We start from the raw sequence: 25288 nt of genomic DNA on the forward strand, positions 1-25288 counted from the left end.
CCCTGCACCGCCCCCGGCCCGGACCTCCTCACAAGCGCCGCCTCTCCTCCCTCCTCCCCAGCCTTCGCTCTGGCCGAGGTGACACATTTCCAGTCACCGAGTGACGTCACGTGCCAGAATCGCGACCCCCTCCGCCCAACAGAGGCTGCCAGGCCGGGATCTGGGAACTTGCTCTCTTCCGCCTTTCGGTGGCTGTGCTTTAGGCACCGCTGTCTCCCGAGTCCTGGGGAGGGGTTCCCAAGCCGCGCCGCAGCTGCCGGCCGGGTCTCCTTTTCAGGGAGAAGCATCCAAAACCGAGAAGACACAGACTTCTACACAGGGGGTCAATATAGAACTTTATTTTTAACAAAGCCATTAAACTCTACCGTAAAGTGAACTGCGTGGGAGGAGGTTACAAAATAAATACAAACGAATAAAAATACTTTGATTTTGAAAAGGGTTTTCCACTCCATAGCCACCTTCGGATTTTATCGGCTCCTCACCCCTCACCGACATCCCCCTCCTTCCTCACGATGGAACTTCGAACTCCCGAAGCTGCTGCTCTCGACTTCACCGAGCCCCGAACCACCCGCCCAGCTTGGGGGAACTTGCCCCCTCTCCTCACCCTTAGGCTTCCACTTCACACCAAACCTTCTAATTCCCTTCTGAAGGAGAGAATCCGACTCCAATCGGCCCCCAGGACCCCTTGGGGGCACCGCAGCCCAAATGCCTGGGGGAGGGTTTCCTTGAAGGGCCCTCGGATCTGAAGCTGAAGGAAAAACGAAAGGGAAATGCGAACCTCCTGGTGAAGAGCTCTCCCAACACCCTTATTTCTCGGATTTGAAAAATAGAAATTCCTATTTAAATCTTGCCCGCTAAAAACAGGCCCAAGTGGCCGGTTCTGGTGGCAACGAGCCCGTTATTGCTTAGAATCTCATGTCTCGGCTCTGGGCAGCAGACCCAGAACGTCCAGAGGGCTTTTCAAAGGGCTCCGAGGGTTCGAGCCCCGCAGTCAGCAACTCCCGGCTGACCGCAGAGCGACCTTTGAACATAGCCCAAATCCCTCTTGATTTTTAAGCTGCGCTGATGAAGGTTTTTTCCTATTTAATACTCCTTCTCTCCCCCCACCTCCCTCCCCCCCCCCCGCTGACCCACATTCTACAAAAGACTATTGGCCAAAAGTTTTTTGGCAGAATGCTCGGCTGAAAGGAAGCTCGGCCCACTGGGGATAGCAACAGTGTGTATTTGTCAGATCGTCAGCACAGAATCTGCCTGCGGAGGAGGCGCCCACGGGCCGGGAGCCCACTTCCAACAGCACCCGGCCTTTTCTTTGGACCGACTTGGAGGGAGCGCCATGGTCCATCAAGCAGGGGCGCCTGGGGGCCAGAGCCCAGAGAGCCGAGGAATACTGCCAGAGTGCAGACGCTGCATCCGCCCCACGAGCAGAGGGACCGCTCCGGTGCCCGTCGGCCCGGGTGTGACGAGAGCAAGGAGGGGGGTGGGGGAGGGGAAGCGGGGGAGGGGGCGGAGAGTGGGGCGGTCCTAGAGCCCCAGGGACTTCTGCACGATCTGCTTGGCGATGCGGTAGAACTGCTCACGGTCGTCCCGCCACATTTTGGAAGCGTCCACGTTGGCGCCACTCTCGTCGTTTGGTTCTGAAAAAGGAGGAAGAGCAGAAATCCTCCGTGTCCGCGAGCCTCGTCTCGAGCCCCAGCCACAGGAGGATCCGTGGACTGTGGCTCCGGAAGGCCCCCCCACCCGTCACAAACGCTGACGACAAAGGGCCCTCTGGGTGCCAGAGGCCGTCCACAGCCTCCCTTTTAGCCCACTGACCAAGGTCGGGGAAAGATGGTTTGTGGAATCGCTCCCCAATGCGGGATAAGCGGGGGCAGCTCTCCATTAACAGCTGGCAGGTGGGGGCCTCCCCGGAGGCTCCCTGAGGAAGGGACAGCTGTCCCTCTGTCACCCACTTTGGCTCCCTCCCTTCAGGTCTCAGCCATACTCCACTTACAGCCGAGGGTCCCATCTGCACCCTAGCCGGGTGTGCTGTGTGCCTGCCACTTCCCCCATTACTTAGAGGGCTCCTTGGGGCCCCCGAGCTTGGTGCAGGACCGGGCACACAATGCTAACCTGGGCTCCCACCGCAGGGCCTCTGCCCCGCTCCAACCAGAAGTTTCAGAAAGCCTCAGCCAAAGCCCTCGTGACTTCCTGGAGTCGGAGAAGGAGGGTGGCCAGGGAGGCCGATCAGCGCCCCGTGGGCTCCCAGGACCCAAATACCATCCAGCCATTAGACAGTGGGGGCGGGGGAATCCCGGGGCCACTGAACTCTCTCTGGGCTCGGGACCCTGGCCTTCCGGGCTGGTGGCACTTCTTCCGGGTCACTCACCTGCCAACATGCTCACTACTGAGAGCAGGATCTTCTCCACGCTCTGCACTGGGCTCCAGCGCTCAGCACTGCTCTCGTAACCCATGGGGTCGTCTCCGGGGGCGTGCAGGATGGAGATGCAGACCCGCCCATCCGGGTAAACTGTAAAGGGACCCAAACAGGGGGGCCTTGACCCAAGCTGCAGTCAGAGCACGAGCGCCCGCGGGCAGAAACCGGCTGCTGTTTGCACAGCTGTGGCTGAGCATCCCAGTCACTCCCCGGTGAGGCAGCTGCTGGGACTGGCACTGGCCCAGGCCCAGGGGCCCAGGGTCCCAGCGGGATCATCGCATAAAAAGGGAGTTGACTCGTGGGAGGAACCAGAGCCAGAAAGGATGACATCCACAGAGCCCAGAGCCCCTCAGGACCCTCCCCTGGCCAATTCTACATGGGCCCATCTTGGCCAGAGTGGCTCGGCCCCATCCACCTCCTGGGATCACCGGGGGTCACCACACCCAGGATGACCCCCGGAGAAGGGGGACAAAGGACAGGCAGACTGGAAAAATCTGAAAGCAGCTCAGACTGGGCTTCCTCTGAAATCCACTTGGGGCCCCAGAATGCCTCCCACTGCACTTATGCTGCCCCCAGCAGCCCCGGTCCTGAAAAGGCTGTGTGGGGGTGGCAGTGGGGAGAAGGGAGAAGGGGACCTGGAAGTCCTGGATTTAAAATCACCCTCTTCCTTAGGCCCCTCTTCTGTAAAATGGAACCCTGTAAGAAAATCGGTTATGACATCACCCATTCCTGTAGCTTGAGCCTGAAGAGCATCGGCAACTCTGGGGGATCCCTCCCCACTTACAGCCATTTTGAAAATTTCAAAATAAACGATAGCATCATATGTTTTTGTGACAATCGATGCTATTTTCTAGGACAAAAACGAACGAGAAGAGCAGCACGTGTTTCTTCTCCAGTTTTGCCCCTTCCACGTCTAGTACGGGGGATGCTTGTGTGGCGGGGTCTGCGTTCGATCCCTGCCCTATCACTTTCTGATTGAAGCGGAGAAGAAAAGGTGGGCGAGGGAGCAGCATTTGCACTGTCAGGTCACCCTCACAGCAGAGTGCAGACCTGGGGCCCAAGGGCCAGAGGCCCCGGCAGGGCCTGTCAAGGGCTGCACCAGGACCAGGCCCTCTCTCCCATCTCCATGGGGCAGGGGAAGCCCCAAGGCATCACAGTCACAGTTGTCAGAGGAAGGACCGCTATTGAAGGGAGTGCCCACGAGCTCACCAAAGAATCCACAGGAACCCTGGGACAATGATCGATGGCTCTGAACAAAGAGTCTTCGGGGGAGGGGAGCATTAGGAAAGAAGGCCTGTTTTTGACATGAGGAGACCCAGAGCTAAGACGATGACTGTCACTGGAGAAGCCGGTCCTTCAGGCCATGCAGAAGCGGGGCAGGGCAGTTGCTAGCATGCCTTTATGAGGGGAGGGAGCACGGGGCCGCCCCGCCACTCGCATCGGCGGGGTCCGCTGCCGGCCCAGATCTCTCAGAAGCAGGTTTGGGAGGGCTCCGAGAAAAGAGGTGCAGAATTTGGGACACTAAAAGCCCCAAAGTCAGCCCGGAGAGACTGGAGAAACTGCTCAGAGCTGAGCACGCAGGGTCCTGCCACACAGACACACAGTCACACACACACACAGACACATCAAACTCACAATCAGACACACACACACACACACACACACACACACACACACACACACACACTCACACACCCCCTCTGATAGCAGGGCTCTCACAGATATTCTCTGTGCCTCCACAAGGAGGAGCCAGGGGACTCTCCCACGTTCTGACATCCGGCCCCCTGAGGACGGGCTCCGTACCATGAGGAGTTACGGTCAATGACAGTATTCTTCTAGAAAGCCTCACTGTAACGGAGGCAGTTCTACACAAAAACAGGCGCCCTAAGGCCCCACTGGCGGAGTTGGGAGCCGGGCCCATCGTCCAGCCCGGTGGCGCCGCTGGCACGACCCATATCCCAGAGAGCAAAGGAAGCGGCGTCCGGCTGCGGCAGAACATGGTTTTGCCGTAAAAAATGCCGAGCAGGACAAAGCCGGGAACATGGCCCGCAAGAGGGCAGCAAGGGGAGACGGCCTGGCGCAAATTTACCCTAGCCCGACTCTAACCCCCAGGGCCTCCAGATGAAAAGGCTGGCCAGCCCCAGGGGAGTGGGCAGGGACCAAAGTGTCTTCTTCCTCTTCCTTTGTTTCCCAGTTTTCGCTACTTGGCCAACAAGGCAGTGTGTCTGGCAGAATTGAGATTCAATTGTCTTTTCAATGGGTAAGGGGCTAGAGAGAGAGCCTGGGACTGGCTCTGAACACTAAAATTACATCACGAGGTGTTTTGGGGGGAGGCGGCTGCTGCCCCCCATTTCTGGTTAGCGAGACTCAGTATCGCCTCAGTTTCCACAGAACAGCAGGAATCCAAGCCCTGTTTCGAGGCTCCTATCTGGCGCGGGGAGCCCCAAAGGTGCCAGTCCCACCCTGCCCCCAGCCTCCTGCCTGGTCACTTACTGTTTGGGTGGAACATCTCACAGGTGAACCTCATCTTCGGGGGGCTGAGTGGGTAGTCCAGGGGAAAGCTCAGGATCGCAGGGAAAACGCCAAACTCAAAACAGGTATCTTCTGGGCCCCTGCAGAAGAGATTCAAATGAGCCCTGTGGGCCCGACGCCTGGGGCCCCTCCCCCTGCACTCACTGGGACACATCCCCGAGGCAGGGAGCACCCTGTGGAGAAGCAGCTCCTGGAGAACAGGTGGGGAAAGTGGGCGGCGCAGAGCTCCTCCTCCCTTCGGCCCTATGTGGCCGGCTGTCCGGCCCGGGGTCTGGGCCAGTGCCCCATGTCCACTGCCATGCCCCTCCCCCCCAAACCAGACCAGGCGTGGGCAAGCTCCCTCCTACCAGGGTGTGCCCCACTCAGCCACTAGGACCACCCACTGAGGAGCTCCTCACAGCCTCCCGGGTACGAGACAAACATCAAGGGCTGGCTGGGGTCCGGCCCCAGAAACTTCCTTCTCCCCTCCTCCTGTGCCTGAGGAACGGAAATCTCCAGTTCTGGCTCAGGCACCTCCTTCAGGAAGCCCTCCCTGACCCCAGGCACCCAGCATCTTCTCAGATCCCCCCAAGCCTGCGGGGGCAGGGACCTGCCACTCCCCCTGGCACCAGAAGACACTTAATAGATCCTTTCCCAGGCGCTGAGCCAAGCGCTTGGTGGGGGCAGACTGAGACTGGGGAGGGGGGGCTGCACCCCACGGGTCAGAAATGACACCCGGACTGATGGTGGGTGGGAGGGGCGCGTTGCAATGTCCCCAGTTACTTTTCAGGACTTCCGAAATGATTTTTGCATGAAAGAAACCAAGTGCGCTTGTGAGGGCTGGCCCAGGCCTGGGACAGTCAGCCTTAGCAGAGGCGGGCAAGCCGGGACACGCAGGCCCCACGCCAGCCGTGGCAGGCCCGAGAACGCGAGCAGCCACCCGAGAACGCCACCTCTACCTGCCCCGGACTCCTCCCGCCCAGGAGCCCCCCTTCCTGGGAAGGGTTCCTCCCAAGGCTGCTGGCTGCAACCCCAATGGAACGTCATCTGACCCATCATTTAGCGCAGCGACCAGCATGCACCAGGGCCCTGACAGAAGCACACTGACTGGAGACTAGGACAGCCCCCCCAAAGGTGAGGGTGGTGGCTAAGGGAAGAGAGAATCAGGAGATGCCCAAGCTGATGGTGAGGGGACACCCACATGGGGCAGCAGGAGCCCCAGGAGGCACCTGGAAGGCAGAAAATCAGGAAGGAGGATGGGGGGAGGGGGGGCATCTGCAGGACCCCCACAGGGTCCCAGGAAGGGGAGGGCAGTGGGGAAGAGAAGGGGGCATCGGCCTTTACCAGGCCATGCCTTCCCACCCCCTCACTAGACTGTGGGCTCCTGTTTGTTTGCCCAGCTGGCACACGGCAGGTCCTGGAAGCTTTGGAGAAAGCACCTGGGCTGGAGGGGGGGGTCACCGAGAGATCCTTGGGGGATGGCCCTGAGAAGGGGGCTGAAGGTGGCATGGGGCATCAGGCTCAGGGAACCTGAGCTGCAGGGGAGGGCAGAAGCAGAGCCCAGCAGGGGGCAGTGAGGGCCAGGCTCCCAGCAGCAGCCCACTGCGCCCGAAGGCTCCTGGACCGGAGGCTCGCTCACAAGGAGAGCCCAGGCCTCAGGAGACCTGAGCCATCTCTGCTCTGCCAGCCCAGGCTCTCCCTCCTCCAAGCGGCAGCGGCACAGGCCTGGCCACAGTCCGGGAACGCCCCTACGGATGGCGCAGGAACATGGGCGAAGCCCACGGATACGATGCCCAGCACAGGGTCAGCCTGGGCAGGTGGACGGAGGGCAGGGGGCCACGGGAAGCCACCAGTCCCCACGTGAGCAGCTCGGGTCACTGAGACGGGGGCCTCGGACAGAGCCCAGTACTTGATGCAGCCCTGGAGACCCTCTGGTGACAGCTGGGCACTCTCAGGAAAATGGCACCTGCCTCCCAGGAGACAATCCTGTAAATCACAGCCCTTCCCTGGCCCTTGCCAGTCACGCCTGCAATAATCTGTGAGGGTCCCGAGGGACAGGCCGACCAGCACCCAGACGCCGGCGGCCCCGCTACCGGAGAGGTGGTCAGCGCGCCATTCAGCCTGGACGTCCCCGGGACCCTTTGGTGCAGAATGTGCGGCCCCTGGCCCAGCAGCTGCACACGGGGAGCCCCCCCGTACCCCAACCAGCCAGTCAGGATGCGCTGACACACTCTGGAGAAAAGGGCCTGGGAGGGGCTCCCAGAGAGCACCAGGGTTTTCGGAAGGAGCACCGTGGGGTCATAACAGCTCTTTGCATCAGCAAACAGTCTTTTCTTTTTGCCCTGATGCCCGGGGAGCCGATCCAGCGCCACCCGAGCCCCCCGACCCACAGCGTGTCAGACCCTGCCCACAGCATCGGGGGCCAGCTGCCAAAGTGCTCCGATGCCCAAGGAGGCGGCCAGGGAGGCCCCGCGTGTGCAGCAGCATGCCCGCCTCAAGCACGCCCACCCGCTCCGCCGCCTAAAAAACGGGCTCAGGCGGCCTCCAAGAGCAGCTCCCCAAGGCTTCGGCACATCTGCGCCGCCATCAGGGCCCCTCGGGACGTGGAAATGGCCAAGATGCCATCCCCAGCACCCAGGCACCCTCAGCCCGGAGGTCCTGCTGGGGCCCGGCACACAGCAAGAGCCTCCTAATGCTGACAAACTGCCAGATGCTCCTCTCTGCCCCCCCAAGAACCCCCCAGAACTCTGCAGACCAGCACAGGCAGCGGAACAGGGCCATGACTGTGAGGAGTCCACAAGTGCCCTGAGTGGGGCCCGGGGCTCAGCTCGGACCCAGAGCTCTTTCCCCAACAGAGCCTGCACCCTGAGAAAACAACACAGAGCGCACTGCAGGTCACGTGGGGGGAGGGGGGAGCACTTGGGCTGAGCCTGATCGAACGCTCGGAGGACGAGAAGGGCCTCCCAGGCACGGGGCACGGCCTGCACAAGGGCTCAGGGGCGGGAGATGAGATGTTTGCCTGCAATGAAGAGGACACGGGGACAGAGAGATGAGGAAAAGTCCAGAAAAGCGGAGGATCCAGATGATGATGATGATGGCGGAGGCCACGGGGGGCGGGGAGCATGCCAGCCCACTGGCCAACAACTCTCCGGGGTCTTGGGCACCACGAGCCTGGGGCACAGCTGGCTGGGGGAGAAGGGGGGGGGCGGGGTCCAGGGAGTATTTCTGCTGCTGTTTTCCTTCGCCCATGGCGAACTGTCTCAACTCTGCTCGGTAGAGACAGGCCGGGCTTCTTCCTGCGTCGGGTTTTACCAACTCCTCGTTGTCCGAGTCCAGCTCCCACAAGAGACCGAGCTCGTTCGGCCTCGAGGGCACTGCCCGCCCCCTGCCTGACCCTCTGCTCAAAGGGCACGGCCGGCTTCGGTCAGTCTCAGCCTCCACAGGAAATTGCTTTTAACACAAGCTTCTCAAAACCAGGAGGAAATTTCAGACAAAGCGGAGGCTCGGTGGGCCCGCGAGGTCCCCGTCTCCCACGCACAGAGTTTCAGGGATCACTGGGTCTCCCCCAACGCTCCCTCTGCCGCCCGTCACTTTGCTTTCCGTTGCCCAGTGACTCAGGCCTCCCAAGAGACCCCAATCTCAGGAAAGGGTCTCTACGGCCCAGGCCGAAAAGGTGACATAGAAAGCAGCATCTGGAAGCCCATGCTGAATGCCCACAGGAACCTTGCTACTTCAGAGACCGAGTCCTCAAGCAGAACCGCGCAAGAACCACCAGAGCCCAACGAGCTGACGGGGGTCTGGGCCTTGCGTCTCTGCACCCCCAAAGGGCTGGGCACTCCCATAAAGGTCTCTCCCGAAGGCACCGTTCTCCAAGAGCGTGTGAAGGACGGATCCAGAGCAATGTCTCCTCCCTCCTCGGCCCCTCTCTCTGAAGCTGTGATTTCAAATGGGCTCAGCCTGGTCTCTCTGGGTCTGTTCTGACCCAAACTTCCAGACTCCTCTTCTCTTTGCAGCCGCTCAGGGGGCAGCATTGCTTGGACTCATCCCCAGGGAAACACTGACACAGAAGCAAACCTTCCAAGCTGACAGGCCCAGCAGACCCTGCGCGAGTGATCGCTCCTGCCCACCCGGACTCCATGGCCACCAAGCCTCCCGTCTGACCGGGACACTCCCTTTCTGGAGCCTGCCCGATCCTGATCGAACCCTAGGGCTCCTGGGGACGTGGCTCGGTCAGCATCTGCTAAGGGGGGAGCTCTGCTAATAGGGATCTAAGAAGCCCCCCCCAAGCCCAGAGCCCAAGGGGTTGAGCCCGCCCGTTGGTTCTGCGGGAGTCCATTATATGGCCCGAACATTCCCTGACAGCCTATCTCTGCAGCCTATCTTTCAACACTTGATATGCATTTGGACAAAGTCCTGGGGAAGGGTGAGGGCGAGAACAGGGTGGGAGGCGGGCCCGGTCAGGCTGACAAAGACAGGGCCAGGAGGCAGGCTGGGCCTGGATGGGAAGCAAAGAGAGAGGCAGGAGGCAGGGCTCGCTGGGCCGCGGAAAGACAAAGAGAGGGGCTGAGCAGCCTCCAGGTGTCTGTCTGCCAACCAAAATCAGCGCAAGGACGGTTAATTCCCTAATAGTTGTTTTAAGTGCGTTTGTATTTGTAAAAGAACCTGGAATTCGCCCAAAACCCACACGCTCCCGGGGCGGGCAGGGGAATTCCGCCCTCACCAAGGCGTCCTCGGGCACCCAGCGCTCTGCCCAAAGCAGGGGAACTGCTTTTCCGAGGAGTCTGTGAAAGGTTGCTTTGACAAGCTTCCATCCACTTAAGCCCAGTCGTCCTGGCCTTCCCAGGGCTCTGGTGCAGGGATCTCTGGGGACACAGCAGAGGGTTTAACTGGTCCTTCCTCCAGCTGGGGATGTGGATATGCCAATGGGGAGTCGGTCCCCCGGTCATGGCTGGGCAGCAGAGGTTGGTTTCACAGCTGGAACATTCATAAACATCAAAGGAAACGAAATTCCAATTGCCTAAAGTGAAAAGGCTGCTCAGCTTCACCTACAGACCTCCCGGCATGTGGACGGGACTCGCCGGCGCCAAGGCGGGCCGTCCTGAGGGCCGCAGTCACTTATATAGGCCACGGTGACCCAAAGGCTCCGGGACCCCCGGAGCGTTACCAGCTCTCCCACCCAAGATGACTTCATGCAACACTTACTAAGCAAGTGCTGGTGAGGTGCTGGGCACCATACAAAGCGCTGGGTTTTAAGGACAAAGGCCGTCCAAAGAAAGAAGATCCAGGGTTTGGGGAAGAAGGAGAGATCCAAGGGCAGGCCAGGAAGAAAGCCCTGAGGGCAGGGGTGCTGTCCCTCCGTCACTCTAAGCTTTGCTGCTGACAGTCAGGCCTTCGGAAGAGAAAAGCAGGTTCTACGTGCGAGGGAAATGCCCTGGTCTGGGGCTGCAGGGAAGGTGCATCCCGAGCAGGTGCAGACACTCTCCGAGAGGAGCTCGAGGTTTGGAGGAGGGGAGTGGCGCGGTCACACCCGGGCTCGCTCAGGACAGTCTGCGCGGAGCCAGGCGATGGTCTGCCGGGAGGGATGTGGCCTGATGTTGAAGACACGGGCTGACAAAGGTCGTCCACTGGAGGGTCCAAGCCGACGACTCCTGGTCTGCCACCTTAAACTTGCCACCATGACCAAGCTGGCGACATGTGCGACACAACCATCCGCACAAAGCTCGGCGCAAACTGCTGGGTATCCAGGCCAGGGCAATGGGAGGGAGAAATCAGCCGTCCTAAGCAACTTTTTAAATGAAGGTTAAATGCTTTCTTCACACGTGATTGGGAAAAAATAAATACTATTTTTAAAAAAAAGTCACTATGGTGGCAACTGATTAGAGAGGGAAGGTGGCAGGTGACGCCCAAGTGTGAGGACTCTGACCAATGCACGACCCACCCTGTCTCTGGAGGGCCCGGGGACAGCGAGACCCATCTATTTGGTCTCACTCACTGTGGCCGCTTTTGGCTCATTTGTTGCAAAGGGTCTTTTTTCCCCACTTTATCTCCTTGTTTTAACTGGAGGCAGGACGGGGAGCGGGCCACAGTGACGCCCCCAACAGGACCAGAAGAGGCGTGAGCGCGGTCTGGGGGAGGGCGCTGACAAAGATGGCGGCCTGCAAAGTTCCATGGGGGCCCGATTGTAGCGTTCTCTAAAATATAATCGTTCTCCGGGAGCAGGTCTCTTGGGGAGCTCCTGGAGGCAGCCTTCGTTTCGGTGTAATAACCACCTCAAAGGCAGCCAGGTTTTGTCCTTCCTTGGGCCCGTTGCTAGTCCTTTGGCTCTTCCAGCTTCAGTCTCTCTTCTCCCGACTCCTTCGTTCTGCCCGGCTGAGTCCTGGCTTCTCAATCTCCGCCACTGACTCCTGGCTGAGGCTCGTCCTTTTATACGCTCGTTTAGAGGTGCGGACTCAAAGGCCGACTCCTCCTCCAAGAGTGGGATTGTGGGGGCTGTGACTTGTGGATCTCCCAGGGTGCCATCAATTCCCGTGACTCAGCACCTTGTAAGAACCCTAACCCCCGACCACAGCAAGCGGCCGGGAATGGAGGTAACAGCTCCATCTTCTCTGGGCCATGTGTATGACGGAGATCCAAATAAAAGAACTGAGAGGGAATGGGGGCTGGGAGAAGGGAGGGCGCGTCACAGGAATGAGACTTGAGGGGGCGAGCAAGGCAAGGGCGGAGGGGCCTGAGGGTGGGAGTTGGTCACTGGGAGGAGGGTGCAGGGTGGAAGACAGCCTGGGACCTGGTGATGGGGGACAGAAGCTGGGGAGGCTGGATCTCTGGCTGCAGGCAGGGCCCCTCTGCCCAGGGATGGTAACCGAGCCCCAGGAGCTGAGGGGCAGGAACGGGGGGGCCTGGGGCAGGGGGGGCAGGGGAAAGGGAGAGGGAGAGAGAAAAGGCGGGGAGAGAAGGCACTCTCTTGTCTTTAGCTCTCTCGCTGTCTCTATCCTCTCTCATTTCTCGCTTTCTCTGTTCTCTCTCCCTTTGCCTCTGCATCTCTCTATCTCTGTCTCCATTCCCCCCCACCCCCAACTTCACAAACCAATTACAAAGCTATGGAAAATAACGTTTCTCCAAAACCTCAGACTCCACAGAGCAGGGACCAGGATCCGACCTAAGCCTGTGACATCAGAGAAAAGCTTCCCGTGGCCAGTGCTTCCCTTGGAGACCTGTGGCCCCGGCCCGCCAGGCCCTTCTCCCTCCATCGGCTCCTCAAGTCTGCCCGCACTCACTTCTGCTGCTGCCCCCCTGCCGACCCCCCCGGCCTCGGGCCCCCCCAGCCACCTTCTCGCTGGGTGGCCGAGGTGCCGACGCTTCAGTGCTCGGCCTTCTGGAGGACGGCCTGACTCTGAGTGCTGACGGCTCGCATCTCCTTGCTGCCCAGGACTCCCTTACTGCCCGACTCACAACACTCCTGGGGAAACCGTCCCTGTGATCGCCCAGGGTCAGCAAGGCCAGCCTCCCCACCGAGCCAGAGCAGGGGGAGGCCGGGCGCACCAGCCGCGCCCTCCAAGCCCTTCTCGCCAACTCCCGGCCCCTCAGCCACCACCAGGCCCCGCTGCCCTCCATCCAGTCCCGTCTCCTTCCTGCCTCTTCTGAACTCCCCCCTCTGCCCCACACCCTTCTGTGGGCTGGAAGTGACTCCCAAAAATGCTCTTCTCAACGCAGACCCTCCTCGATCCTGAGCTTCCCCCCTTCTCTCCTCCCCAAGGTCTGGGGGCAGGGCTCTCTCGAGCCCCTTTTCTATGCCCAGGCCCAAGGAGCTGATCTTCCAAAACAGGAGACATGCACCCGCTTTATGCACGAAAACCACCAAATCCAAGTGGAACTAAAGGTGTCGAACACAAGGGAGTTTGGCACCCGAAGGGGCGGGGCGGGGAGGAGGGGGCAGCCTTGCCCACTGGGGAAGGGAAAGGCAGAGCTCGAGGCTCCAGGGACGGACGGCTCTGCAGAGGCTTCCAGCTCGGGTGCCCTGCAGCCTCTGCCCAAGTTCCCTGGGTTTCCTTCTCCTCTCTGAGTCTTCAGGACCTGGTGCAGGGAGACAGACACTGCATCCTGTGGGAGAAGGATGGTCCCCGCAGACAGCCCCAAGCCTAGGGTGCTCCTCAACAACCGTCTGCGGCAACTCTGGCAGGATGGACCCCGGGAGGTCCAGAATGGGCCTTCCCTCCGAAACCCAGGCTGTCAGCAACGCCCTCATCTTCAGCCGTCAGCAGGTGGCTCATTACCCGACCCGGCTGCAGCCTCCAGTGCTGCTGACCCCCCTAGCCCCCTTTAAAAGCCCTCCTGGTGGGCAGAATCGCGTAAGGCCCCAAGAGCTTCCAGACACAAAGTCTCACGGAGTTTGGGGCATTTCAGGAAGTCGGAGCAGGCCGGGCCGCTCCCTTGGCCCATCCTCCGGCCCCGCCAGCAAGCAGTCCAAAGGAGCCAGGCTGGCCCGGGGGGGCTCCTGCCATTGTCCCGTGACAGGCCTGAGTGAGGAGGGGACCCGGCTGCTCCTGCGAGACTCCAGAGGGCTCAGAACCCGGGGACACAGAGGCACCAGGTGCAGACAGGCTCGCTGAGAGGGAGGCTGAAGCTACAGGGGGATCTGGAAAAGTGTATGGGGGGGAACCCTTGAGGCTGTCTTGGCAAGGAGAAGGGGGGATGGTGAGGAAGAGGAGGACCCAGATCCAAGAGGCAGATGGTGAAGATCATGGGGGGGAATCAGGGCCAGAGACACAGCATGAAATGGAGGAAGATGGGGTGGGAGGCAGAAGCTCAGCCTGATGTCGTCCCTCTGGGGTCGCACGGGAGCCCAGGGCTCAGACCCTTTAAGGAGCCGGGGCTTGCCTTTCCCGGACTCACTCCCCCCCCCCCCTCCACCCCGGCCGGGCCCCTAACAAGGAAGTCGGAGGCCCCAGGTTAACTCACATGATCAAGGCTTCCCACTCAAAAAAGTTCTCTTCATTCATGGGCCCTGCAAGAGAAGGAGGGAGACCCCGCTTAGGGCTTCTTAGGGCCGCTCTGAGGTGGGGCAACCACGGGCAAGGAGAGGGTCTCAGGGTTCTTACCTGCCACGATGCCCTCCGGGGGATTCAGCGTCAGTTCTACAAAAAGAACAAGAAAAACAGGGTCACTCCCTGCGGGGGCCGCCCAGGCAGCAGCACCTCCGGGGGATCCAGACCCCTCCCAAGAGGGCTTCCAGGGGTTGGGGTGGTGCCATCTGAGGCCTACCAACCTCCCCGGGCAACTTCGGGCCTTTCAAACACGCAGTGCCTGGGACTGCGGCATCAAACCCCCAGTCCCAAAGACCAGAGTGTCCCGCTCCCAGCCCCCTCCCCTTTACGCTCTGCCTCTCCCTCTCAAACATGGAAGCCCCTGTTGTTTCTTCCAAGTATTTGGAATCTTGGTGCTCAGTTAGTGCACAGCCTGGCACACAGAGGGCGTCTGATAAATGCTCTCCCCACTAGACAGATGGTGGTGCTGGACATAGAGATCTGAGCATCATCTCATAGAAGCGGTAATTAAGCCCCTCAAGAGAGAGCCAGACTAGACCCTGGGGAATCCCTCTTGGAGGGGGAGGGGAGGGTGCCCCGTCACTCAGTCAGCCAGCCAGCATTAATTAAGCACCTACTGTACACCTGGCGTGCTAAGGAAGCCAGTCCCTGCCCTCCCCCAGATGGCAAGCCAATAGATGTTAAATCCAACATGTGCAAACATTTGTACGATTCTCTTGCTGCACAAAAGAAATCAGATCAAGAAAGAAAAGAAAAGAAATGAGTAAGAAAACGAAATGCAAGCGAACGACAACCGAGGGAGGGCGAGTGCTGTGTGCGATCCACACGAGTTCCCACCGGCCTCTCCGGGTGAGGGTGGCTCTCTCCATCACGAGGTCACTGGCCTCCATCACCTCATCACTGCAGAGCGCCACGTCCGCCAGACCCGTCCTCGCCCCTGGTCCTGCTCCCTTCCCTCAGCACCAGCTCCGACACAGAACGCGAGTGTCCCGTCACATTCACAGACCACAGCTGGTCCAGCTGCTCAGTTCCTGCCACTACGAAAACGGCCCCACAGACCCTTGTGCGCGCCTGGGTCCCTCTCCCTCCCGCAGGCCCTCTGGGATGCAGGCCCCGGAGGAACACGCTGGCCAAGGGCACGCAGTGGGAGAGCCCCCCGGGCAGGGCCGCTCTCAGGACGGCTGGATCTGCTCACATCCCACCAACAATGGAGCAGTGTCAAGGGGCTTATATTCCAATGGGAGACGAGCGGCAAACATTACCGGGAATCACGGCGGGGACGGCCCCCAGGAGGATGGGGGGGGCTAGGTGGGATGTAAAGGAAGCCAGGGAGCTCAGCAGGTGACAAGCAAGAGGAGGGAGAGCATCAGGGGGCGGCCAGAGCTGAGAGATGGAGGGGTTTGGGGGAGGACCGGCCAGGAGGCCACGCGCTGTCAGAGTCCTGGAGAGGCAGGAAGCGGCGCTGGGAGAAAGGCTGCCGAGGTGGACCTGACAGGACCGAGGAGTCCCAGACGGCACTGTGGGTGGGGGTTCCCTCCAAAGGAAAAGGCCCGGGGGGAGGGGAGGGACGGAAGGGTTTGGGAGAGCCCGAGCTCGGTTGGGGAAGGCGCCGCTTCAGATGCCACCGGACAGCCGGCAGGGAGACTCTGGGGCAGGGAAGGCGGCTTTGAGGGTCATCCAGACAGACGGTCACTGCCACCCCTGAGCTGGCGGGATGCCCGATGTTGGGGAGGAGGCGGCCAAGACGGACAGCAGCGGGGCCCTCAGTGGGCAGAGCCGGCCCAGCAGCGCCTCCCCAGAACCTTCTGGGGGGGCCCGTGTGCAGAAGAACTGCAGAGAAAACCGGGTGGAAAGCTGTTTTCAGAGGGAATTGGGAAAAGAGCAAAAGCATCTGCGGGTGGGTCTGGGCCGCCCCACGGACCCCACTCCCGAGGCCTCGGGGGCAAGCGCACCTGGCCAAGCCTTCATCGCTCCACGGAGGCCCCCTCTCAGCGGCCGGGTAAGGGTTCACTACTGGAGAGAGACAGAGTGGGCGGCAGCGGGCGAATTACGGCCAGACCGCACGGCACCCAGAGGGCGGCGGCCCCAGCTCCCTTCTCCCGCCCTCCTTCGCTGACTTGAAGGAGGCTTAAGTGGGACTCGGGGCTGCTCTCGGGCGGGCAGCTGTCCTGCCCTCGGTCCAGGGGCGCGCTCTGCGGGCTTGATGGCCACGCACGAGCGCCACGACGGACACCCTCCGTGCCCACTCTGCCAAAGGGCAGCGGGGAGTCCTGGGCTTTCTCCCCGGGGATGGGCCCAGGTGTGGGGGGCTCCTGACATCTCAGCAAGCAGACGGTGACCCTGCAGCTCTCCCATGAAGATCCGGCCGGGGGCCCAGGAATGCACAGCCCCCAGAGGGGGAAGGCCAGAGGTGGCAGAGGGTACCTGGGTCTCAGGAGCTCAGGCTCGATCCCACAGCACCCCCTGCTGGCCAAGCACAGATTGCCAGCAAACTCTCCACCCCGGCTCTAAGACATTGGGGTCTTTCAGGGAAGCCCCCGGGGGTGGGTTTGGGGCCTGACCCCAGGAGGTCAGCATTAAATCAGCAATTCGAGAGAGTTGCTCCTGAGCTGGTGAAATGACCTGCTGACCGTTCGGGCCACCCATCCGGCCGGGCCTGCAGCTGGACTCCCAGAGCCCAACGGGTCGGGTCGGTGACCCCTCTGAGCAAAGACCAGCCCCAGGCGGGGCTCCCCTCGGCCGTGTGCCGGCGGTCTGGGCCTGCAGACACTCGGGACCCCCAGATTTCCTGAGGGCGGCCGCTCTCCCCAGTTCCGTGCTCGGCACGCAGGAGGCGATGGAGCTACCTGGAGCAGGGGAAGGCTCCCCTCCCGCCTGAATCAGGCAGATGTGCCGGGAGACCGAGGCAGGTGCAGGCCGAGGCTGAGCCCCCCAGGCCGGCTGCAGCCTCTGCCCCAACAAGAACAGCCACAAACCAGGGAGAGGGGGTCTCTTGGCCCACAGGTGTGGGCACGGGACAGGACGTGGGCCTCTGGCGGCCCCAAGCACAGGACCTCGGATCCGCGGGACCAGCCAGGGGTCTGGGCGGCCCCTGCTCGCCGATCAGAGGAAGGAGCCCGAGCCGCCGTCCTTGGGCTCTGGAGACCTGGCTGCCCGAGGGTCCCCCTGGATGGCAGAGGCCCGGCCCGTTCTCGATCAGACAGGGTCCAAAAGAAGGAGCTCTCCGAGGGCCCCTCGGGCTCCCAGCACTTCTGGTGCCCCCACCGGCCTTGGCGTCTCTGCCACAGCTCTTGGAATTCAAAGGAGGTTCTCGGGGTCAGAGGACCCAAGATTCCACCGGCACGGAAAGTTTTCACACAAATTTATTCTCTCTGGGTAAAGTTCTGAATATTAAAATTGTCCATTTTTAATTAAAAACAAAACAAAACCTGGAGTCAGGGAGACCAGCTGTGGGACTAAAACCTCACCCGTCCCCAAACAAGCAGAGACACGTTTCCCTAAGTGTGAGAAGGGGGGAAATTGGGGCTAAGCAGGGGTTGTTCTGAAGACGATCCGAGGGTCCCCGTGGGCCGGTGTCTGGGAAGGGGATCTCCCCAAACACGGAGGTGACCATCCTCTTGTCTGAAGTGGCTCCTTTGGTTCCAGACACTCTCAGGCAAAAAGGAGCCGAAGTGCCCAAGAACCCAGACAAGTTGGATGCTGAGAAATGCCCCTGCTCCCTGGGCTTTATGGACCACCTACTGTGTGCTGGGCACGAAACCTCCCGGAGCCACTGGAGGCTTGGCTGCAGGGGGCAAGGGCTTCCTCCTTTCCCTGCACCAAGAAGGGCTGGGGGGGAGGGGAGGAACTGACTTGTTGCATCTCAGTTAGGGGCACCTTGGGCCGGGGAACCCCCTCTGCCACCATTCAGATGGCATTTCCTGCTTCTAGAATTACCAGAGAAGGTGCCTGGGCCCCACGGGTGCAGGAGCCCCTGTTTGGGGCCGTGATTAGGCCCCTCCCTTTGCCGGTCTTGCCCGCATCCTTCCCGGGGGCGGTTTCAGACTTCAATAACTGCCGGAGGGTTTCTCAGGGTCCCTCGGAAGCCCTCCGCCCCATCTCCCATCGGGAGACGCGGCCCCCACAGCCACGGGGCACTGAGGCCATCGGTTCCTCGGCCGTGGGCATCTCGAGGCCCGGGGTGGCCCCTCCCCCGTTTACCGCAGCACGGCAAACAGCAAGCGCTCTATTAATGCTTCTCCCCCCTCCGCCCCGCGGATGCTCGCACTCCCCTCCTCCGCCACTCCTGGGGGCTGCTAGGACATGCTCGCGGAGGTCGAGCTCGGGACCCCATGCAGGCTGGCCCGAGCCCAAACTGACCCTCTGGACCAGCGGAACACCCGGCTCCGCCTCGCCCACGCCCCTTCCTACAGACCCTGGCCCTGGGGAGGGAGCGAATCCTGCCAAAACCTCCTCACTGGGTCGTGCCCTGTCAGAGACCTCGGGCTTCCGAAGCAGGGGCACCTTGGGACCCCGCCCACATGCTGCTACGCCCCGCCCCCGGGGCCCGCCCACTCAGTACTCAGGCCTTTCCTTGTAGCCCCAAAGAGCAGGGTAGGAGGTATCTAATCAGTCACTGTCCTTCCGGGGCTGGAGCCAAAACTGACTAGACCAAAGCAAGGGTCTCACACCCCAGCCCCAGCCCTCTCGCCCTCGGGGCTGAGGAGAAGGGCGACCCCCTCCTCCCGGAGCGTCCGGACGCCGGGGGCTCCACTTCGCCTTCAGCTTCTGTTCAAGGGACACGGGGACTAATAGCATGAAGAGGTGCTCAGCGGCCTTGTTAGTCTGAGACTGGTGTAGACGGCCCCTGCCCTGCCCTGCCCCCCCTTCCAACATACTAAGGCTCCCGCCACAAGCCAGCCCATGTCCAGCCTCCGGGCCCTTGCCCAGGCCGTGCTGCCCGCGCAGACGCAGAGGGGCGGGAATCGCACCGCCTGCGCAGGCGCACTATCCTCATCCCCGGCAGACTAGCCAGAGCCTATTTCCCCGCCCGGCCCGGCCGTACTCACGTTTGTACTCGGCCATAAGCCGCTTGAGCGCCGTTCCCGCCATCCTGGCCCGACAGCCGCCGCTCTCTCTACCTCCTCCTCCTCCAGCTGCGCCGGCCCTGCCGGCCCGCCGCCGACAGCTTCCGAGTCGACGCGGCCCCGCCCCAACCTCTTCCGGGTTTACGTCATCGCATCATATTCACGTGGGCGAGCGCGTCCCCACCCAGACGCTGCGCCGTCGACCTAGAGCTTACGCATGCGCAGAAAGAGGGCGCTATAGCTACAGGGAGGTGAGGAACCCGGCAGAAAGAGGGCGTGGCGCCTAGTTTAGCGTAAGGGAGCCGCTCAAATTCGAGGCGCCCCCTAGTGTCCCAGGCAGCAGCTGCATAGGAAAGCGTAAGTGATTGGCTCAGTGGCCACGTGGCACGACGTTTCCAGGGGAGGGCCCTGGGCGGGGTCACACTCTTGTCAGTGACTTCAGCCGCCAAGCTAAAACCCCAAGGGCCTGCCCGGAGCCCCTGCCCCGCCCCCCACCAGCCGGGCCAGCCCGAGTTCAGTGAGCCTCCTACCCGGGGGAGAAGAGCCCGGGCCAGACAGGGCCAGTCCGGGAGCCAAGACCCATGTTGGGGCTGCAGGGGCATTCCCCTCCACAGGGGGGCCCCCAGACACAGCAGGATGGGCCTCCTCGGGGAACCTCCCAGTCCCCCAAGCTGCCCTGACTGCCCTGCTGGCCTTAGGTCAGGAGCCCCCGGGGCCAGAGGGGGGAAGGGCCCTTCATCTCCCTGGCTTCCCTTCCCAAGGCCCAGTCCCCCGGCCTCGGCTTCTGCAGGGGGAGCTGGGGGTCGCCCTCCCAAGCCCGATCTGGCGGGGGAGAATACAACGGCGGAACACAAGCCAAGAGCCAGAGTACCAAACTATATTTACTGTGTACAGTAGTAAAGGACAACAAAGGACGTACAAATCAGAAGAGACAGGCCCGAGCCACAGACGCAGAGTGCCCACGGAAAGCCCCCTTAGCAGGCAGGGTCACACAGCAGAGACGCCTCGAGATGGGAACGGCCCCCAGGGCCCGCTGGGGCGCCCACGACCCCCCAGGGTCCCCAAGCAGGGCGCTGGGCAGCTGGGGGCAGGGGGGCGGCCCGCGCGCCCGGGCAGGGCCCCGGCCTCCTCCCAGGAGCCGATGGATCAGCGATTTGCCATGATCGGGCTGATGGCCACCCGCCGCCCCCCCCCTCCCCCCCTGCCATGACTAGACTGGAGTATTTACATGATTAGACGATTCAGCCCAGAAAGCATCCCAAGCGCGGGGGCCGGCACCCGGGCCCCCAAAGCAAAGGGGGGAGAGAAGGAAGGAAAGTGAAGACAAACAAGCAAGAATCTTTTACTTCAGCAAAGAGAACATTCCACATGGGCCCAATTAGAGGTGTGGTGGCGTCCCCGCGAGGGTCGTCACGAGTCACGAGGACGACACCCGCTGAGTCAGAGAGAGCCAAGTTTGGATCCGGGTCCTCCGCAGGGGCGGAAGGATCCCACAATTCCCGAGGAAGGGCCGGGAGGGCCCGGCCCCGGCCCCGGCGCCTACCACGCTCCCCCCGTCTGCTGCTGGAACACGTCAATCGTGTCTTCGTCCTCCATCTCCAGCTGCTCGGGCACAAAAGAAAGGCGGCTCAGCGGCCGGGCTCCCCCCCCCCCCCCCGCCCGCCGGGCAGGGGGCCTAGGGATGGGCCCCAGCAGACAAAAGGCAGGAGATGGCGAGGGGCAAGCCCAGGCAGAGGGAGGCTTCCTGACTGACAGGGGGCCCCTCCCGGGGCCAGCCCAAGGGGCAGAAGCCCATGGTGGGCAAGGGGCCGGGCTCCTACCTGTGCAGGGGTGTCCGTCTCATTGATTGGTTGTCCATCAAATCGGAACCGAATCTGTCTCATTGACAAGCCCTGAAATGTAAACCGCCGCCGTGAGGACAGGCTGAGGGGGCCGCCCAGGACCGGGCAGCCCAGACAGACCCTCCTGCCCAGGGTGACGAGGCGGCCTCTCGCTGGCGCTCCTTTCCCCGGGCCGGACGCCCCCATCGCCAGCCTGACATCCCCCCCAGACCCAACCTTCTTCGGCAAGCTCGGCCCAGGCCGCCCTCCTTGGAGGATCCCCATCTGCCAGGGAGGGGCCCTGTGCCCTTGGCCGTGACCTTTCTCCAGAAGGGATGTCCAGGTCACCATGGTGGGGAGCCAAGGCCAGCCATCTCCTGCCTCTCGCAACCCCTTCCCTGGGGCCCCTCGGGCCCATCTCTGTTCATGACAAGGGGGCAGCCCCCAGGAGGGCCCCGGGCCCTTGCAGGGAAAGCGGCTTTCCCCTACACTGCTTCTGCCTGGGGCAGGGGGCGGGGTCACAGCCCAGCAGGAATCTGGCTCACGACTCAACTCCTTTTTTCCTGAAAACCCAGATGGGAATTTTTTGGCAAAACTCTACTCTGAGTGCCTGTGGAGCGAGGGGCAAACCGGGACTTCCTGGAAACGCTTTTGGCTCTGGAAAGGAAGGGGCTGAGCAGCCAGGCTGGCTTCCCCTCTAATGGAAACCAGATCCTCCCGGGGGAGGTCGGGCCGCCCTCCGCAGCCCCTTCCCCCCTCCCTCTCTCCTGCAGGGTCCCGCTCCGTCCTAGGGCCGGGCCCGGGGCCTCGTGGCCCCCGAGCCGCGGGACGCTCTTGGGGAAGAAGCTCCCAGCGGTCTCCCTCCTGGCTGGCTGGGGGTGGGGAGGGCCCCTGGCCGGGCCCATGGCAGCGTGGGGCCGCCCCCGTACCTGTCTCTCACAATAGGCCTTCATTAATTTGTTCAGAGGAGTGTGCCGCTTAATTTTGAACTGGACCACTGACCCATCCTGCCCGGCTACCTTCAGGTTGATGTGATCGTTCTCAGTTTTCACACCTTCCTGTGGAGAGAAAGCGGAAAAGCACCGTCTCCAAGAATTCCTCCTGTGCGCCCGAGGGGGCCAGGACGCCCGCCTGCAAAGACTTCCAGAAGTCCGGGCCCCTCTCCCTCTCGTGCCCCCCCCCACCCCTCCTGAGCTTTCCCGTCTCCCCCATGACTTTGCCCTCCCCCGCCTTCGTCTGCAGGAAGCTTTTGCTGATCTCTCCCGGACCCGCCTGCTGGGACCCTCCTCCCCAAATTCAGGGGGCGCAGACTTATGGCCCGTCCGAGGTTCGGGCATTTTCCCAACATGGCCTCCCCAGATAGTTACAACCCCCCTGAGGCAGCTGGGCTGACAGAGGGGGAAACTGAGGCAGGCGGCCCTTCCGTGATCCGCTCCGAATCCTACAATTAGAGTCTGAACTTCAGACTTCCTGACCCTGGACTCCAGGGACACACGGAAGAGATGGGGGCAAATGCAGGGCAAACCTCAGGCTGCTCCGGGGGGGTGGGTTCTCCCTTCCCAGAGGCCCCCCAGGTCTTTCCAAGGGTCCCATGGGGAAAGGAAGCCCCCCCACACCCACAAAAAGGCAGGTGATGGAGCAGGGAGAGGCAGAAGCCCCGCCCCCAGCCTTCCCCCATCCACTTTTGGCCTGAAGCCTGCTGGGAGTCCCTCGGCGAGCCGTCTCAGCAGCTGCCCACCAAATAAAGGCGAGGGGGAGGCCCCGGGTTCCACCAGGAGCACGTCCCCGACGGGGCCCAGGAGACAGCCCCAAGGCCGCCCCCCCGCTCCCGGGGGGCCAGGAGCCCGGCCGAGGGCAGAAGTGGAGACAAACTCGGGCTCTCTGGAAGCCAACCGAAGAAACCAGGCGGAGACGGCTCTGTGGCCCTCGCTGCCGAGGAGCAGAAGCCCCGGGAGAAGGGGCCGAGGACGGCCGCTCGGGGCGCGCGCCAACAGTGACCCATCTGCCCTTGGCACCCAGGCAGGAATCCAGGCCCGGCCGAGGGGCTTCCGGCCTTCAGGGTCTTCGTGGGCCCGGCCAGCACCAGGTCCTCAATGACGGCTTCCGGGCTCCCCCATTCTCCAACAGAAGATGCCCCCTGGCTCCCATGAGCCCCGCACCCCCGGCGGGTGCCGGGGTCGCAGCCTCTCCTTTCAGGGTCCAGAGGAAAAAATGATAAAGCGTCTACCAGGCACCAAGACAAAAGCGGCCGGCCTCTGCCCTCGGGGAGCCGGAGGAGGGGCCCCGGAAGCAGAGCTGAGGAGCCACCGAGCCGGCCCCCCAAAAGCAGAGGGGGACCCCGGGGGGCCGGACAGGGAGAGGACCGAGGCTAGTCTCCCAGTGAGGAGGCTCAGAAGCGGGGCTGGAGGGCACAGGAAGCACCCCTTTCCCCCAAAGCTCTCGGGGTGTCCCGGCAGCGCAAGGCGCGAGTCCTTCAAAAAAGAATGACCTCCCACTGGCTCCCGTTCCCAGGGGCCAAGGGACCCCAGGCCAACCCCTCTGGGGGCCCCCTACTAACAGTAACTCCGAGGATGCTCCTGGGGGGCAGCCCTGCCCTGGGGTCTCGGGAGCCACCGGAGTTGGGGAGCCGGGGCTCCCCGGAAAAGCTGCACAGACCAAGGCCTCGACCTCTCCCTCGATGGGGGCCCTGCCAACAAGCAACGGGCCACGGCAGCCCCGGGTCCCGGCCCTGCACCCCATCATCTGGCCTCGGGAAGCGGCCCTCGCGCCCAGGACAAGGGCACATGGAGCCCCCCGGCCCCGCACTCTCCCCAGCAGCGCCCTGCGGCGGGGGCTCCTGGGAGACGGGGAGGGAGGCCGTCGGGGGGGCCTTTGTCAGGCGCCTGCAGCCTCCAAGTGGACAAGAGACCAGGAGCAGAGGAGGGAGGGGGATGAAGAGGGAGAGGAAGAGGGAGGGGGAGGAGGAGATGGAGAAGATGGAGGAGATGGAGGAGGAGGTGGAGGGAGGGGGAGGAGGAGGAAAAGGGGGAGGGAGGAGGATGAGATGGAGAGGGAGGAGGATGATTAGGAAAGGGAGGAGGATGAGCAGGAGAGGGAGAAAGAGAAGAGGGAGGAGGAAAAGGAGGTAGAGGGGGAGGAGATGGAAGAGATCAGGAGAGAAAGGAGAAGGGAGTGGAAGGGAGGAGGAAGAGGAGCACCACAAGGAACACGGAGAAGATGAGCAAACAGAGAGAACAGAGGGGGAGGGGAGGGGGGGAGGGGCAAGAAAGGAGAAAGAGGGAAGGGGAAGAAGGCTGGGGGGGAGGAGGAGGAGAAAAAGGATGGAAAGGGGGAGGGGGAAGAATAGGAGGGGGAGGGGAAGGATGAGAAAGAAGGGGAGGGGCAGGAGAGGAGAGGAGGGGCGGATTCGAGGAGGGGTAGGGGAGGATGGGGGGCCCCCCCAGGCGACCGGAGGAGGCCCAGCGGCCTGCGGGCGGCAGAGGCGGGCCGGCAGGCCCCAAGCCCCGGGGCCTCCCGGCCAGCCACGACCCCCGCGCCCATCCCACCCTCGCACCTTGGGCTTCTCCTCGGACATGGCTCGCCGGGGTTGGGGGGATTTCACTCCCTCACTCGCTCGGGTTTTAGGGCTGCTCTAGCCGCACTCGCTCGCTCCCTTCTCTCCCTCCGCTCCCGTCGCTCCCGCTCCCGCCGCTGCTCGGGGACGCGCTTCCCCCCGCGAATCCCGCCCTTCCCATTGGCCGAAGGCGACATCACGTGACATCGCGCGCTCCCGATGCGCGCGCCCGCCCACCGCTGTCCCTCGGGCGCGCGCCTCCTGCTCCGGGGCCGCGAGGCCGTTGGAGGGAGATGCGTCACGGCAGGGCACGTGACCAGGCTCCGCCCCTCCCAACCTCGCGCGGAAGCAAATGTGCGCGCGCGCGCGGCTCCGAGCCACGCCCTCTCATCTTACGTGATCCCACCGGTAGGAGAGGCTTGAGCCGCGGGTCTAGCCACGGGGTGCTCAGTACGCAGGCGCGCAGCCGCCCTCAATTCCCTAACAGATCCAAAGCGGCTGAGGTAGCCCCGGCAGCGCTCGAGCGAGACACCCCTCCCCCACCCCAGCTCACCTCCCGCAGTTGGTGCTGAACAAGCTGCGCCACTCGGGAAAGCGTAGGAGAGCGCGTGCGCGTGTTTGTGAGCGCGTGTTTGCAGATATTCCTGTGTGGATGTAACGTGTGGGCGAGAGCGTGTGTGCGCCTGCGCCTGCCAGGCGTGCGGTCCGAACCGCCGCTGGCCGCAGGGGGCTCCCCCGCTGCTGGGGCCGGGACCCGGGCCGGGGGGGAAGGAAGGGGCGCGCCTCCCTCAGCCCCTGCGGGCTCCCCTTCTCCGGCGCATTTCACAGATGGGGAAACTGAGGCAGTCGGGGGGCGGGGCCCTGCCCAGTCACTAAGCTGAGGA

At 62.6% G+C, this 25288-nt stretch overlaps 2 protein-coding genes and 1 long non-coding RNA gene across 3 annotated transcripts; all 3 read right to left on the reverse strand.

Moving 5' to 3' along the window:
* Nucleotides 1-318: 318 nt before the first annotated feature.
* Nucleotides 319-19148, reverse strand: UBE2G2 (ubiquitin conjugating enzyme E2 G2). Its single transcript, XM_051998270.1, has 6 exons — nucleotides 19014-19148; nucleotides 14020-14055; nucleotides 13880-13925; nucleotides 4907-5025; nucleotides 2366-2506; nucleotides 319-1634 (listed from the first exon to the last, which is right to left on the reverse strand). Exons 1-6 carry the CDS (start codon nucleotides 19054-19056, stop codon nucleotides 1522-1524), a joined length of 498 nt encoding a protein of 165 aa, XP_051854230.1. The 5' UTR covers nucleotides 19057-19148; the 3' UTR covers nucleotides 319-1521.
* LOC127562510 (uncharacterized) lies at nucleotides 9553-12154 on the reverse strand. The gene is made up of 2 exons (XR_007953686.1): nucleotides 10127-12154; nucleotides 9553-9898 (listed from the first exon to the last, which is right to left on the reverse strand). It is a non-coding gene; the product is annotated as an uncharacterized LOC127562510 (long non-coding RNA).
* Nucleotides 19149-19894: 746 nt separating the features above from the next.
* SUMO3 (small ubiquitin like modifier 3) lies at nucleotides 19895-24561 on the reverse strand. The gene is made up of 4 exons (XM_051998271.1): nucleotides 24405-24561; nucleotides 21781-21909; nucleotides 20852-20923; nucleotides 19895-20633 (listed from the first exon to the last, which is right to left on the reverse strand). The coding sequence occupies exons 1-4, from the start codon at nucleotides 24423-24425 to the stop codon at nucleotides 20571-20573; spliced, it is 285 nt and encodes a 94-aa protein (XP_051854231.1). The 5' UTR covers nucleotides 24426-24561; the 3' UTR covers nucleotides 19895-20570.
* Nucleotides 24562-25288: the final 727 nt, after the last annotated feature.

Source organism: Antechinus flavipes, chromosome 4 (genome assembly GCF_016432865.1).
Source record: "Antechinus flavipes isolate AdamAnt ecotype Samford, QLD, Australia chromosome 4, AdamAnt_v2, whole genome shotgun sequence".
NCBI lineage: Eukaryota > Metazoa > Chordata > Mammalia > Dasyuromorphia > Dasyuridae > Antechinus > Antechinus flavipes.